Raw genomic sequence first — 17,187 nt, forward strand, 5'->3', positions numbered from 1 at the left:
TAGGGCTATATAAATAAACTTTGATACATATATATATATATATATATATATATATATTCCAAAAGACTGAAAGAGCGCGCACTTGCCACTGATGATGTCATGTTATCGATGGGAAAATGCATTTTTAGACAATATTATTTGCCTGAGCGGCTAGGAGACACCGAGTAACAAGCGGTAGAAAATGGATTAGGACAGATTTTTAAAAAAAATATGAATATACATATATATATATATATATATATATATATATATATATATATATATATATAATTTTATTTTTTATTTTTTATTTTTTATTTAAAAAAAATAAAAAATAACTCGGGACTTCCCGCGGGCCGAATTTTGGACGCTGGCGGGCCGTATCCGGCCCGCGGGCCGTAGTTTGGGGGCCCCTGTCCTAGTTGAAACCTAAATTACATCAACTATCTATTTATGAGAACTTTAATAGTTGTATTTATGTTTATATCTCTAATATTTATTATGTGTTTATTATTTATTAACTTACTTATGGTATATTTATCCATTTACCGTATTCACTGTTCTGTTACAAACAGAGAACAAATAAATGGGATGAAACTTATATAATACAAAAAAAGGAGTAGGATTAAATAAACTTTGCTTCTTCCTCTCTTTTTTGGACGTGCTGAAATGAAACAACCGGAAATATGTGATATATTACATTGTAATTGTATTGTATGCATGTTCCATATAAACTGAAATGAACTAACTAACATTAATTCATCCATCCATCCATCCATTTTCTTCCGCTTATTCCCTTCGGGAAAAAACAAAAAATAATTAAAAAAAAATTGTGTTTAGAGTTTTTTTCTAAACAAACTGAGGAAGTCATAATTAATGGCTAGAATTAGCACGTTTTATTTACTTTTCAGAGTGGGGTTTGAAGCATGATACTGAAACTGGTATTAATCGTAAACGCGTTAAAAAAATTCCGCTTTACAGGACAACATACGCGGAACCAATACGTCGCTCTTGTTGTTTCCCACCGGAGTATAAATCTGACGCTCAGGGCGGGTTCTTTCAAAAACAACATGGCGTCCAGAAGAAGAACGATATTGCCGAGTGCTCAAAAAAATCCCGTTGCAGATGCGAAAAGGTAGACGTTCAGGGTTTTTGTGTTAAATATCTGAAATAATGTGAATTTAGATAGTAGGCTGTGTGTGTAAAATAACGCTAGGAAAGAGAGAAAATAGTCCGGCTGTCAATGTGTAACGTAGCTAATACAGTATATCAATGTGTTATTATTCCAGCTCCAAGAGTGGGAACGACGAAAGTAAAGCCAGCAAGAATGCAGCTGAGAAAAAAGCCGTTCAAGCCGGCGCGAAATGTAAGTGTTCATAATAAAATGGCTTGGGTTCTACAGTAAATCAAAATGTATGAATTTCAGTCGCAGGGCATTCAATCGATCGCAACTGGACTATTTGGTTTGTCTTAGACCAGTGGTTCTCAACCTTTTTTCAGTGATGTACCCCCTGTGAACATTTTTTTTAATTCAAGTACCCCCTAATCAGAGCAAAGCATTTTCGGTTGAAAAAAAGAGATCACGAAGTAAAATGCAGCACTATGTCATCAGTTTATGATCTATTAAATTGTGTAATAGTGCAAAGGATTGCTCATTTGTTGTGGTCTTTCTTGAACTATTTGGAAAAAAATCTAAACTAAAAACTTGTTGAAAAATAAACTAGTGATTCAATTATACATAAAGATTTCTACACATAGAAGTAATCATCAACTTAAAGTGCCCTCTTTGGAGATTGTAATAGAGATCCATCTGGATTCATGAACTTAATTCTAAACATTTCTTCACAAAAAAAGAAATCTTTAACATCAATATTCATGTGACATGTCCACAAAAAATCAAGCTGTAAACACTGAATATTGCATTGTTGCATTTCTTTTCACAGTTCTTTTTGACAGACATTTTAGTGAGGGTCAAACCATCGTGGCATGGGGGAAACTCTGGGTTTATGGTAATGAATGGAATAGCCTACTTGATTTGATGTTCATTTTATGAACTTACATTCATATTTTGTTGAAGTATTATTCAATAAATATATTTATAAAGGATTTTTGAATTCTTGCTATTTTTAAAAATTTTTTTTTTAAATCTCACGTACCCCTTGGCATACCTTCAAGTACCTCCAGGGGTACGCGTACCCCCATTTGAGAACCACTGTCTTAGAAGACCTTTCGCCTCTCATCCAAGTAGGCTTCATCACTTCGTGTGCGTAAACTTAAAGGGGAACATTATCACCAGACCTACCTTGATGTTGCAGAAAAAAGACCATATTTTTTTTTAACCGATTTCCGAACTCTAAATGGGTGAATTTTGGCTAATTAAACGCCTTTCTATTATTCGCTCTCAGAGCGATGACGTCACACCGGGAAGCAATCCGCCATTTTCTCAAACACATTACAAACACCGAGTCAAATCAGCTCTGTTATTTTTCGTTTTTTCGACTGTTTTCCGTACCTTGGAGACATCATGCCTCGTCGGTGTGTTGTCGGAGGGTGTAACAACACGAACAGGGACGGATTCAAGTTGCACCAGTGGCCCAAAGGTGCGAAAGTGGCAAGAAATTGGACGAAATTTGTTCAAAATACGAGGGTGTGGGGAAAGCCGATGAAATGGTCAGTCGTTTGTTCCGCACACTTTACCGACGAAAGCTATGCTACGACAGAGATGGCAAGAATGTGTGGATATCCTGCGACACTCAAAGCAGATGCATTTCCAACTGGACTGGACAGATCAGCTTTCAGGAAAAGAGAGCGGATGAGGGTATGTCTACAGAATATATTAATTGATGAAAACTGGGCTGTCTGCACTCTCAAAGTGCATGTTGTTGCCAAATGTATTTCATATGCTGTAAACCTAGTTCATAGTTGTTAGTTTCCTTTAATGCCAAACAAACACATACCAATCGTTGGTTAGAAGGCGATCGCCGAATTCGTCCTCGCTTTCTCCCGTGTCGCTGGCTGTCGTGTCGTTTGTCGGTTTCGCTTGCATACGGTTCAAACCGATATGGCTCAATAGCTTCAGTTTTTTCTTCAATTTCGTTTTCGCTACCTGCCTCCACACTACAACCGTCCGTTTCAATACATGCGTAATCTGTTGAATGGATTAAGCCGCTGAAATCCGAGTCTGAATCCGGGGTAATGTCGCTATAGCTTGCTGTTCTATGCGCCATGTTTGTTTGTATTGGCATCACTGTGTGACGTCACAGGAAAATGGACGGGTGTATATAACAATTTTCCACCCCCTGGGAGGTGAGGGGAGCAGTGAGCAACAGCGGTGGCCGCGCTCGGGAATCATTTTGGTGGTTTAACCTAGGGCTGATATACTCGATATATTGCGGGTTTGTCTCTGTGCGATATAGAAAATGGCTATATCGTGATATTCGAGTATACGTTCTCACGCAGTTGCTTTTAGCTGCGGGCATTACACTACAGGCTTTTTTCAATCTTTCTTGTCTCTTTCTCACAGAGACTTAAAACAAGCGCACCTTCTTACATACGTCACATACTGTCGCGTCATACGCCCTCGCTGAGCAGAGAGGTAGCAGCATGGGTAACATTAGCTGTGGTGCAAGTGGTAATACGAGAGAAAGAAGGTGCGAATCTGGTAACAAATGAAGGAATTATTAATTACCAAGAAAAACAGCACGGGGTCCATCATCTGGCGGTGGTTTGGCTTCAAGCGGGAAGATGTCGAACAAGTATGCGGCAAAAGCGTTATAACAAAAAGTAGCACTTACTGCTAATTTGTAGCATCATTTGAAAAGTCACCCGCTAGAGAATGAAGAGTGCTTGAAACTCCACATGTCAACATCTCCGTTCGGTACCACACCCACAAAATGCCGAAGCAACCATTTCCAGATTAACACCATATGAAAAAATCAGTCAACAACAGAAGGAGATAACGTCCGCAGGAACCTACCACATAGCAAAGGACATAAACCATTTGATTTCATATTATGCAGCTCATTTTTATTTGACAGTTATTGAAATATCTTGTGACATCATGCACAAAAGTGCACTTTATTTGTTTTAAACTATTGTAGTGGCGTTCTGTACAAAAAGTGCACTTTAATTTAGTGTTGTTTTGATATGTCATCTTAGTGACATCATGCACAAAAGTGCACTAATAGCTTGTTTTTAAATGTCTCTGACTATCTTGCACTTTGTTTTGAAATGACATGAATGTTTGTGCCACTGCGTAATAACTGTTTAATAAATACAGTTTTGGTAAATTGACTTAATTGTGATTTCCCTCTCTGCATGAAAGTTTAAAATGAGCATATATTAATGCAGTATGAACAAGAATGTTTTAATGTAGACACATAGAATCATCATACTGCTGTGATTATATGCATCAAGTGTTCATTCAAGGCTAAGGCAAAATATCGAGATATATATCGTGTATCGTGACATGGCCTAAAAATATCGAGATGTTAAAAAAAGGCCATATCGCCCAGCCCTAGTTCAACCCCCCAATTCCAACCCGGATTAGTTTGTCAGATCTATATATAAAACCCCAAATATTTATACTCCAAAACCAGGAGGGTGTACCTGGGCAAGGATGGTTTCATCCTATTGTAGTGAGAAAAACAAATCCTTTCATGAAAACGAGCAATCCTAACTGTCAAAGCCAACGACAGTCGTTGAAGTGTAATTTCCCCCCGTTAGCATTGAGGTATTGTGTGGCAGAACGATCGCTGTGGATCGACTACTACCAGTCCAAAATAGTCGGAATCCCCCACCTTAGCGATCGATTGAATGCCCTGAGATAACAATGGTCTGAATGAATGAAAACATGCATAGACTCTAGAGATGTCCGATAATATCGGCCTGTTGATATTATCGGCCGATAAATGCTTTAAAATGTAATATCGGAAATTATCGGTATCGTTTTTTTTATTATAGGTATCGTTTTTTTTTTTTTTTTTTTTTTTTTGGTTTTTTATTAAATCAACATAAAAAACACAAGATACACTTACAATTAGTGCACCAACCCAAAAAACCTCCCTTCCCTATTTACCGGTACACTCATTCACACAAAAGGGTTGTTTCTTTCTGTTATTAATATTCTGGTTCCTACAATATATATCAATACAATACAATACACGGGATTCAGTCCGTAAGCACACGATTGTGCGTGCTGCTGGTCCACTAATAGTACTAACCTTTAACAGTTAATTTTTACTCATTTCCATTAATTACTAGTTTCTATGTAACTGTTTTTATATTGTTTTACTTTCTTTTTTATTCAAGAAAATGTTTTTAATTTATTTATTTTATTTTATGATTTTTTTTTTAAAAAGGACCTTATCTTCACCATACCAAGTTGTCCAAATTAGGCATAATAATGTGTTAATTCCACGACTGTATATATCGGTCTCGGTAATTAAGAGTTGGACAATATCGGATATCGGCAAAAAAGCCATTATCGGACATCCCTAATAGACACGTATGAATTTTAGACAAGTTTTCATTACAATTTTCTTGGTGGTTTTCCTTTTTTTGAATTGTATTTTAAACTCAACCTTAAAGTTAGACCCCGACCCTCAAATCATTTTAAAAGGTATATGCATGACAACACTTATTCTGTCTCTAACATGTAAATATTGTTTTACATTGGCTTTTTCCCATGTGCAGCAACTGTTGTTCAGTCTCGGTATATGCAGGCTGCTGACCGGTCATCACTTTCAAAGGTATGCCATGCATTTTGATCGGTTTGTTATATTTGTCCTGTATATTATTGGGGAACTACACTCTCGTTTCAAATGTTGCCTATCATTCACAACCCCTATGTAAGACAAGAACACATGTTTCTCTTTTTTTGTGCATTCCAAGTAGGGCTGGGCGATGTATCGAATATACTCGATGTATCGCAGGTTTGTCTCTGTGCGATATAGAAAATGACTATATCGTGATATTCGAGTATACGTTCTCACGCAGTTGCTTTTGGCTGCGGGCATTACACTACAGGCGTTTCTCAGTCTTGTCGCTCTTTCTCACAGAGACGTAAAACAAGCGCACCTTCTTACATACGTCACATACTGTCGCGCGTGCAACGTCATACGCCCTCGCGGAGCAGAGAGGTAGCGGCATGGGTAACATTAGCTGTGATGCTAGCGGTGCGGTGCGAGTGGTAATACGAGAGAGAGAGAGAAGGTGCGAATCTGGTAACAAATGAAGGACTAATTCCCAAGAAAAACAGCACGGGGTCCATCGTCTGGCGGTGGTTTGGCTTCAAGCGGGAAGATGTTGAACAGACAACCGTAATATGTCAAGTATGTGGCAAAAGCGTTGCTACAAAAAGTAGCGGCACTACTAATTTGTGGCATCATTTGAAAAGTCACCAGCTAGAGAATAAGGAGTGCTTGAAACTCCGCATGTCAACATCTCCGGCCGGTGCCACACCCAACAAAATGCCGAAGCAACCGTTTCCAGATCAACACCGTATGAAAAAAATAGTCAACAGAAGGAGATAGCGTCTGCAGGAACCTACCACATAGCGAAGGACATACACTATTTGATTTCCTATTATGCAGCTCATCTTTATTTGACAGTTATTGAAATATCTTGTGTGACATCATGCACAAAAGTGCACTTTATTTGTTTTAAACTATTGGGTGGCGTTCTGTACAAAAAGTGCACTTTAATTTAGTGTTGTTTTGATATGTCATCTTAGTGACATCATGCACAAAAGTGCACTAATAGCTTGTTTTAAAATGTCTGACAATCTTGCACTTTCTGTTTGGAAATGACATGAATGTATGTGCCACTGCTTAATAACTGTTTAATAAATACAGTTTTGGTCAATTGACTTACGGTAGTTGTGATTTCCCTCTCTGCATGAAAGTTTAAAATGAGCATATATTAATGCAGTATGAACAAGAATGTTTTAATGTAGACACATAGAATCATCATACTGCTGTGATTATATGCATCAAGTGTTCATTCAAGGCTAAGGCAAATTATCGAGATATATATCGTGTATCGTGACATGGCCTAAAAATATGGAGATATTAATAAAAGGCCATATCGCCCAGCCCTAATTCCAAGTCATAGAATACAAGGTGCTATAATGCAGCTAATGGGAGTACACCATTCCGCCCATTAGGTCCTCTAAAAAAACATCCAAAAACCGCCAACAATACTTTATTTCAGGGGTCACCAACCTTTTTGAAACCAAGAGCTACTTCTTGGGTACTGATTAATGCGAAGGGCTACCAGTTTGGTAGAATTGCCAGAAATAGCCAATTTGCTCACTTTACCTTTAACTCTATGTTATTATTAATAATTAATGATATTTATCTTTGTGGAAACACTGATCATCTTAATGATTTCTCACAATAAATATATATAGAAACAGATAAATATCAATATGCAACACTTTATTTTAATATTTTCTCTAAGTGCACATTTTTCAAATTGAACATTTTCAAATGATCACTTCTAAGACAGTCTTGTGAAATCACAATATCCCATTTTAACTAGCTAGCCACTAACATTTTTTAACAAATCATGAATTACTTTGCACCATGTTTGTACAAATAATAACTCATGTAAAATACAAAAGTCAACTCTCAAATTTTTAAATAAATTATGTCACACTTTGAACTGGACACCAAATCTGTTATCTGTTTCTTTGTCAGTTAATGAAGGCCAAGTCTTTAAAATATTTTCTTGGATTTTCAAATTCTATTTGAGTTTTGTCTCTCTTAGAATTAAAAATGTCGAGACCAGCTTGCTAGTAAATAAATACAATATAAAAAATAGAGGCAGCTCACTGGTAAGTGCTGCTATTTGAGCTATTTTTAGAACAGGCCAGCGGGCTACTCATCCGCGTTGGTGACCCCTGCTTTATTTACATCTCCTGATCTGAATATTTACAAACCATTAGCAATATTTTTATTATAAGTGCTGCCGCTGACAAACTATTTTAAGCCACGCTGTGATCACAGAGACGTAACTATCAATACTGCTGCATGATGCTTCGTGTTTCACTAAAGCTGGATCTGTTTAGCACAAAGCATATAAAGCTTGTAGTTCATCCTCCGTATATTCAGACTAAAAAAAAAATCTCGATTATCATTTGTCCCAAAGTAGTCGTATTTATCCCACAGGATGTCTGCCATGAGTAGTAGTGTTGTTATTGTTGAAGGGAAAAGCGAACGTTGTGATCTGTGAATTTATTACTCCACTGTAAGCTTAAAATGAGCAAAATATGTAAATATTACATGTTATTATGAATGTGCCTGTTACTACATTACATATAGACTTACAGCTTGTATATAAAACGCTGGAGGTTTTTGGATGTTTGTTAGAGCGTTTTAAAGGCGGAATAAAGCCACTCCCATTGGCTCTATTGTTAGTTGACTTTTGCTAGCGTTTATTTACGAGTACATAAAAAAAATAAAAACATATGAGTGCTTGTCTCGCATAAGAATTGTGAACGATAGGCAAAATAAAATAAAAAAAGTGAAGTTCCCCTTTAAGAGTTATCTGATTTGTGACATAAGGCCAAGCCTGGTAGGCGTACCATGTTTTCTCTTCTAGCTATGTTAGAAGAACATACTGTACAATTGTTCTATCTTTAATGACAATCCTGTGAATGCATTTCCTTCCACAGAGTAACTCACTGAACAGCGATTCTGTGAGTATTCTACAGAGACCCTCCTCTCCTAGACCCGGCGGGGTCAAACTAAAAGTGGGCACCCCTCCACGATGTTCCATGGGCCCTCCAGCTTTTGGAATGTGTATGTAATAAGTCCGAATATGTGTCGGAAGACTTAAATTCACAGCCTTGCTTGCGATGAATTGATTTGACATTTTTATAACCTCTTCCTTGCAGCTAAGATGTCACGTCAAAGTCAGCCTTCACTGCTTGAAAAGACAGTCCTGCAATCCACGTTCTCCGACGGACACTTTGGTCGCCCAGAGTTTGACATTTCGGTCATTGGAGGTAATCATCCTCTACAATTTGTATGTTCATAACAAATAGGAGTAGTTTCATTGTCAGTCTGCCTTAGGTAAAACGGTAATAAAAAGTGCAGAGCAAGCTGAGTCGCACCATGAAGATGAGAAGCAACTAATTGAGATGCAAGCATTTTTCATTTCTTACCTCTCTGGGAAGGTGAGCACACCCAATTTTTAGTCTTCTGTTGCAGGCCATTTTTAGAGATGTCAGCTATTTTGTTCCGTTTGATGGCAGATGGCGGCTAATACAAACAGGCTTAAGGCTGAAGCTGAAGCGAGGTTACTGCAGAAGATGGAGGAAGAAGAGGTGCTTCAAACTGAGGTGATTGCGAAGAAGCGCCAGTACCTCCTCATGGAGAAGGAACGACAGGCAACCGAGCTTCTGAATATGCAGGTCAGAAATACAATCAAAGCCTGAATGTTGTACTATTTTTTAGTCTCGGAAGTTACACAACATGGTATTAAAATTGCTTACCCAAAATCTGAAGATCCACATCTTTTAAAATGAGTGACAAAGCCAGTTTTTTTTATATTTATTTTGTGAAGCTTTTCTTTGGCAGGCTCATCTAGCTAGCTAAATACGTCTCACAAGCAGTATCATGTCAATGAGGCAAGAGGATTTTTTTCGTGTGTGTCATATTATATTAATTGAAAAATAGTCAAACCAGACATTAAACCTTCAAACCGACACAAAACTGCCATGACGATAATTTCAATGATCATCTACAATTAGACTGTCCCTTATAAACACACTACTGGTTGGTAGTTACATGACAGGCTGTCATGTGTCGTTAAGTGTGAAAGCTGCCAGAAGAGCAGCAGCAAAAATAGCCGCGTCACTCTGTACAATTCAGTTCGCTACACAGAAGCTTCATGGTTGGAGTTAACATAAACACAAAGACATCAATACAACAAGAGCAGCTTGTACCAAAAAGGAATTCAGTGTCAGTTGTCTGGGCACACTTTGGCTTCAATAAGGATGACGTTGACCAAATAGTAGTAAGCACTAGGGATGATGTTTGATAAGAAATTATCGAGTTCGAGCCTATTATCGAATCCTCTTATCGAACCGATGTCTTATCGATTCTCTTATCGAGTCCAGATAGGTTGTTGTATATGGAAAAAAACACACAATATTTGGTTTAACAAAAGCTCACTTTTATTATACAAGGAAAAAATGAAATCTAATAAATAAATAAATATTGACTGTTACCCCCCTAAAAAAATAAAATAAATAAATATTGACTGTTGTTACCCAAAGTATATTAAGTGGGATTTTTCAGAAAAACAAATATATACAGAAACACAAAAACAACCTGTCTCTGTGATCACTATAGGTGTATAAATAATAATATAGTGTTAAATAAAATCAGTCCCTTGGGCACAAAACTGAAAATAATACAGCTCTCCAAAAAGTGCACTTCTGCTGCTATTTGACATAACTGTTTGTTATGATGCTTTGACATTTTTGCACTTTATTTCTTTATTGAAAGAAAATTCTAAGAAGAGAAAAGTTGTTTGCAAATGTGGTTACAATGCTAACAAATGAAAAGTTAAAGCTAAAAACACTTTATTGAGTTAACATTATTTCTTTATAGGGGGAAAGATGTGATGTTATGAGCTAGGGAATATAACAACTACACTACCCAGCATGCAACGGGAGTGACGAGCATGCGCGGTAGCCCCGGCAAAGCTAAGAATGAGGTTATGAGCACGCTGTGAAAGTAAACGTCAAGAACTCCGCCGACACGCCTCGTCTGCATTATTTATAATTAGACAGACAACACATATACAGTTTGATTTTGTTTTGTTTACAAGGAAAGAAAAACAAAAGTTAAAAAAGGGAGATCATGTCATATATGTTGTGTATATGTATGTGCTGCGGTTGCTTTAAGAACGTTGCGACAGCTGCCGTAAAGGAGGTGCGTTGCTAGCCTGGTTGCTATGTTTCCGGTTGGTCGTAAAAGTGTTCGTCATGTGTTTGTACCCTGCTCAAATCTCTCTGTAAAGTTATTCATTGGATTATACTTTTTGTTTTGAACTTTATTACACCTTGGAGCGCTTTTTCCGGTCCATTGTTTTTCCTGCTTTCGCTATCTGCGCCTAATGACTGAGCTACGTGACGTCATTTCTTGTGATGTCACACGGAGCATTTCTGGTCGGGACGGGATTCGTTCCCAGGGATTCGAATAAAGAACCAACTCTTTTTCTTTACTATAGTGGTCTCGATAACGGGTACCGGTTCTCAAAAAGGGATTCGAGTCCGAGAACTCTGTTCTTTTCTTATCGAACAACCGGGAAAATCGGTTTTGAGTATCATCCCTAGTAAGCACAGTCTTGTTACCGAATATGAACAATGCATGTCACAAAAAACAGACTCGGACTACTTGTAAGCTCCCGACTGCATGTCCCGCTATAAAGAAATGTCCTTAACGAAATAATTTACAAATGATTGTAGAAAGACATTAATTTGGTATTTTTTTTGTGAAAAATACCTATTTCATATGGTGGAGTTATATACATTTCATCACACCACCGTATTAAAATGTTTGTAATTAGAAGAAATACCGGTACACCTTTTTTTATTCTTTACTTGATACATTTTTTTTTTTCGCAATACATTTTCATTCTTGTTGGTGTTTTCAATAGGGGTGTAACTAACAATTTGTTTTCACAACGATTCGATTCAAAATTTGTGGTTGCCGAAACAATTCAGGGATGATATTAGTGAGTTAAAATCTTTTAACTTTTAAGCAAAAATAATCAACCAGTGTGACTGAAATTCATAGTGGAGATGGTTATCGATCCAAGATCGTTTACAAAGACAATGGATACATTTTATGGATGCTACAAAAAAGAAAACATTTGATTTAAGAACAGCAGACTTTAATGAAATGTAGCACTTGTAATAATAAATATGTTAAACGTTAACTCTTATTTTCCCGTCATCAAAACAAAAACGATGGATATCTACAGTGGTCGAGAAAGGTCTTGCATACTGTATGTGTGTTTTGACTCCCTGAGTTTATTACCGCCTGTTAAGAAAGTGTCTGAGAGTGTATCACCGACTGTGTCTCTCCTTCTCCACGGCCGGGCATTTCAATATCATAACTTTCAGATACAGCACGATTGCAAAAGCCATAATAAATCTAATCGACGCAACAGGACTTTAAACCACAGAAGACGCGGCCGACACAATGGAAGTGACAGTGCGAGTCTTTTCATGAAAAACAAATAAATAGAAGAGATGAAGGAGGCTATGGAAATTTTGAGGCGAGGGACTACCGCCATCAGCAGGGATGAGCTTCCGCTTTCGCGCACCTGGGTCGCTGTCAGTTATAGGCGGAGAACAGATGCTGTATGACCGAGTTGGGGAACTTTATTAGGCAGGTAAATATACTGTTAAAATGTTGGTTACTGTAATTTTATTGAAAATTGTTAGAATGTTTAAAACGTGAGCAGCAAGTGTTTCATCTGGTTAATTCAACCTAAAGTGTTGATTCCACATTATTCAAATAAAATGTGAATGCATTGGCCATTAAGGTTTACATTCTACCTTTAATGTTGTTTTTGACACAAATAATACAAATACAAAATACGTTTATATAAAAAATAAAGTGCAACCAAATCTCTTCAGGTCAAATGAGCAGTGGTTTGACCAGCTACTACTTTCATTTTAATAAAAGCTATGATGGCAGAGAAAAGTCACAATTGCAAACGCCACAACACAATAACAAAGTCATAACACAACAATACAAAGACGGAATAAAAGTGACAGCGGACACGTTTCAGCGACACACCGACTTCCTGAAACGGAAAGGTGAAAACAGTGTGATGAACAAAGCTGTAAAAGTAAATGAAGTGTGACCACTTTTTCAGTCTTATATAATTTTCTTTTTACTTTTTCAATAATACTAATAGACTATGTTCAAGAAGTCAGTCCATTGCTGTAACTCGGTCCGCTGTCACTTCTGCAGTGTCCATTACGTCCTTTTGTGGCTTAATTAAAGTTGTGTTGCGGCTTTATATTATTGTTTTGTGGTGTTAATTTGTTGTGGCTTTTGCAATCCTGCTCCAGTTGAAAGTAGTTGTGTTGTAATTTATGATGATGTCTGGTCATGGTAGCATTTGTGATCTTTCTCAGCCACCGTAGCTATTCACCATTCTTGTTTTGCTGACTGATGGTGATGACGGGCAGACAGACTTGAATAACGTTTAACGTCCTTATCGTGAAAAGTGTTCAACTTCATCTGAAGTCTGCCATTCTTAAATCCAATGTTTTCCTTTTTCTAGACTCGATAAAATCTTTTTCTTTTTTTTTCTTTTCTCTTTTTTTTTTTTAAAATAAATAATGTTGGATTGATACCTATCTTCCAGAAGGAAAACTGCCGAGCACAGATCAATGTAGCTGAATCTAAGGAATATAAATTGATATGTTGATTAATCGTTTGTTACACCCCTAGTTTTCATCCCATTGATTCAATAAATAGATCCTGATTGTTAATCTGTGCATAATCTTTTAAATTACTTTTCAATTACAAAATTATACAAATATTTAAGAGAATAAACAGATTTTTGGAGTGGAATAATCGTGCATGACCGAAATCAAAGTAGGAGGTAGAAGTACCGGTAAGTTATCTTCTTCTCAATCCCTTTCAGGAAAAACTGGATCATCATGCTTACATACTGTACATTACCTTTTCAATTATATTCATTAATTGTATGTGTTGTCTACCTTGTACTTTTTTTTTTTTTTATGTCATTGCCTGAAATAAATGTAACTGTAAGAGTTTAATTTAATCGGGATTTGGATTGTTGCCCAAATAGCCCCGCCCAACGTCATATACAGCCGCAAATTCCAAAGCGATAAATTGAGCTTCTCTTTTCTCAAAAGTGTTTTACTCTCCTCTTTATTCCATCAGGTCTCTGCTCTGACTCGTGTGGCTGACGTTGCCAAACCGTTTACAAAATCCTACAATTCTTTCGCCTCTGCGGTCGACACCACCCTTCACGAGCTACCTGTCAAGAACTTTTACATTGACGGGGACGGGAAAGAGTTTCTTGGTTTGACACATTTTTTTTAAATTTTGAACATTAAATATTCATCAACTAGCACATTTATGTTTTCAATTCACACTTAATGTAGGTAAAGCTGAAGCCTGTTTGAAGGAGAGCGAGGAGCTTCTGAGGGAGTGGACGAAGGAAGATTACAAGGACAACAGTGCAGCTCTTGAGTGCCTTCAAAGCATGAAAAGTTACTCAAAAGACATGAGTCAGCAGTTATCCGGGTTGGTTCATTTATACAAATCAGACAAAAGATTACATTTTAGTTTAAAACAGTGGTGTCAAACATACGGCCCGCGGATTTTCGAACAGGTTTTATCTGGCCCGCAGGATGAGTTTGCTAAGTATAAAAACAAGCCGAAATTTTTGAATGAAAGAAACTGATGTTCTAAATGTGTCTACTAGATGTCGCAATAGCAATTATTTGTATCTTTGTAGATGATGCTACATATGTAAAAAGAAAAAAGAAAAAAAACACATGTTAGTGCACCAGTCGAGGAAATGAAACTGCATAAATAACATCCTGTAATTTGATTTTGATGTAATTTTTTTATCTTGATAGAATGAAAATCAACACCAATGAGTTGACTGATGAACATTATCACATAATTTATTCAGAAAGTATAAATACAGACAAATAAAGATAGAATACTATTAACCGCAACATGTAAGTGTAAAAAACAAACAAAAAACAACAACATTATGAATTGTACATTTTCTTAATGTGCTTGTTCTATTTTTAAACAAAACTATCTGAAGTTGTCTTTATTTTTAAGTTATCATGCCGTGATTTTACCAGTGCAGCCCACTTGGGAGTAGATTTTTCTCTGTGTGGCCCCCGATCTAAAATTAGTTTGACATCCCTGGTTTAAAACGTATGGTTTGAAAAGTGTGAGGTTAAAGTGCTTGAAATTCTTACCTTTTTTTCATATAATTGTATAAAGACAAAATATTTCATTAAAATTGGCATGAATAGGATTTTTTAAAATTTGACTTTTAGTCATAAAATGCTGAAAGAAATGAAAGTTGTGCATGCAATCTACTAGAATTTGATTTGATGTTGATGGTATTTTTTCCCCACTGTATTTTTAGGGCATTTTCAGAGCTTCTGGAGCTGTCATCACTGATCTGCCGGCACACAGTCCAAGTCCAGCAAGCTGCAGAGGAGGAGCAACTTGGTGCTGCAAGATCCCTGGAGCTCTTCTGTCCTAACCCATTATGAATGTGCCGCAACATGGGATATTGAGTACATGCACTTTAAATTACACCACCACCTCCCTTTTTAATGTCTTACTTTGGTGGTATTTTTTTTTTTAATCAATGTCTGTTTTTTTGTGTGCTCCTAACTTTGAATGATTCAGAATGTGGAGGAACCACAGCCTGGAGGGTAAACACTTGTAGTGTGGACTTATTTTTGAATACATTTAATAAAATTGGACAACCCAGTGTTGCAAACAGTCTAAGTCATTAAAAAAAAAAAATCAATATAATTATTTAGACCTTTTTAATGTATGTATAAGCACCAAGGAACAATAAACCAGGGGTGTCAAAGTTAAGGCCCGCGGGCCAGATCTGCCCCGTGAAGGAATTATGTATGGCCCCCGGGATTATATTTGATTAGTATTAGAACTGACCTGCAGGCCACAGCCGCCTGCTGAGGTTTTGCACGCACCAATACTCCATCAGTGTTGGCGCTAGGAATTTTCAAAATGGAAGTGATAAAAATGGGGTCCCACAGTAACTTTTTGGGGTCCCACTCTTTTGTAACTGTTTTGAAAACAAATGATAAATGTATGCATTATCCTGTTATATCTCACATTCTATATTGTGTTTTGGAAAAAGGTTGTCATAAACGTTACTTAATTCATTTTAAAAAATAATACAAAAGAAAACAAATGTTTATGCATATGTAAATGTATTCAGTTATAAATATTAATTCACTTTCTTCTTTCCTTCATGGATCTAAATTTTACCGCTGCCGGTATTTTTTTTCTATATTTTTATTGTAATATTTTCAGAATGTGTATGTTCTATTTTTGGCCAAAGTAAGACAAAGAAAACAATCTGAAGTTGTCTTTGTTTTTTAGTTTTGATGCCATGATTTTAATAGTCCGCCCCGCATGTGCACAGATTTTCCTCCATGTGGCCCCTGAGCTAAAATGAGTTTGACACCCCTGCGATAAACAAATAAAGCTGCTAGCAGCACCGAGGTGGCCCTGTCAGCCCTGTGCAACTCGGGTTTTTCGTAAACTGGCATATGCGTTATTTTCTTGCATAAGGATTGTGAATGAAACATTAAAAAAAAAAAAGTGCAGTTCTCCTATAAGGCCCTCGAAAATACTATCAAAAAGGGATAATATAAAATAATGTTGCAAAGGCCCAATTGAAACTATAGTGATAGAATGTAGTGTTGCACTGCATACCACACAAATAAACAATACCTTAACTCAGGGGTGTCAAAGGTACAGGCCTGTGAACAGGTCTTACCCGGCCCGCGGGATAAGTTTGCAAAGTATAAAAATGAACCTGAATTTTTGAATGAAAGAAACAGCTGTTCTAAATGTGTCCACTGGATGTTGAAATAGCAATTCTTTGTAGATGATGCTACATATGTACAAAATAAACCACATGATGTTAATGCACCAGTCGAGGAAAATGATCAAACTACATAAATAACGTATGGTAATTTGATTCTGATATAATTTTTTTATCTTGATGGATTGAAAATTAGCACCAATGAGTTGACTGATGAACATTACCCCATAATTTATTCAGAAAATATAAATAACGACAAAGATAGAATACTATTAAGTAAAAAAAACATTATGATTTGTACAATTTCAGAATGTGCTTGTTCTATTTTTAAACAAAGAAAACAATCTGAAGTTGTCTTTGTTTTTAAGTTATCGTGCAGTGATTTTACCAGTCCGGCCCACTTGGGAGTAGATTTTTTTCCATTTGGCCCCCCAATCTAAAATGAGTTTGACACCCCTGCCTTAACTGCTCATTGTCTTTTTAATGTCAACATTTTTCTCAATTATTAACACTGGGGTGGTGAAACATGTTTTTTTTTCTCACAATTTTCTCAAATTATGGAGTGTTTACGTTAAGTATCATTAC

General features: G+C 36.7%; 1 protein-coding gene across 1 annotated transcript; it reads left to right on the forward strand.

Moving 5' to 3' along the window:
* The first annotated feature begins 993 nt into the window (after positions 1-993).
* haus8 (HAUS augmin like complex subunit 8) lies at positions 994-15,512 on the forward strand. Its single transcript, XM_061978568.2, has 10 exons — positions 994-1,114; positions 1,269-1,345; positions 5,674-5,729; positions 8,657-8,783; positions 8,879-8,989; positions 9,057-9,160; positions 9,239-9,397; positions 13,926-14,067; positions 14,150-14,291; positions 15,160-15,512. The coding sequence occupies exons 1-10, from the start codon at positions 1,050-1,052 to the stop codon at positions 15,287-15,289; spliced, it is 1,113 nt and encodes a 370-aa protein (XP_061834552.1). The 5' UTR covers positions 994-1,049; the 3' UTR covers positions 15,290-15,512.
* Positions 15,513-17,187: the final 1,675 nt, after the last annotated feature.

Source organism: Nerophis lumbriciformis, linkage group LG18 (assembly GCF_033978685.3).
Source record: "Nerophis lumbriciformis linkage group LG18, RoL_Nlum_v2.1, whole genome shotgun sequence".
Lineage (NCBI taxonomy): Eukaryota > Metazoa > Chordata > Actinopteri > Syngnathiformes > Syngnathidae > Nerophis > Nerophis lumbriciformis.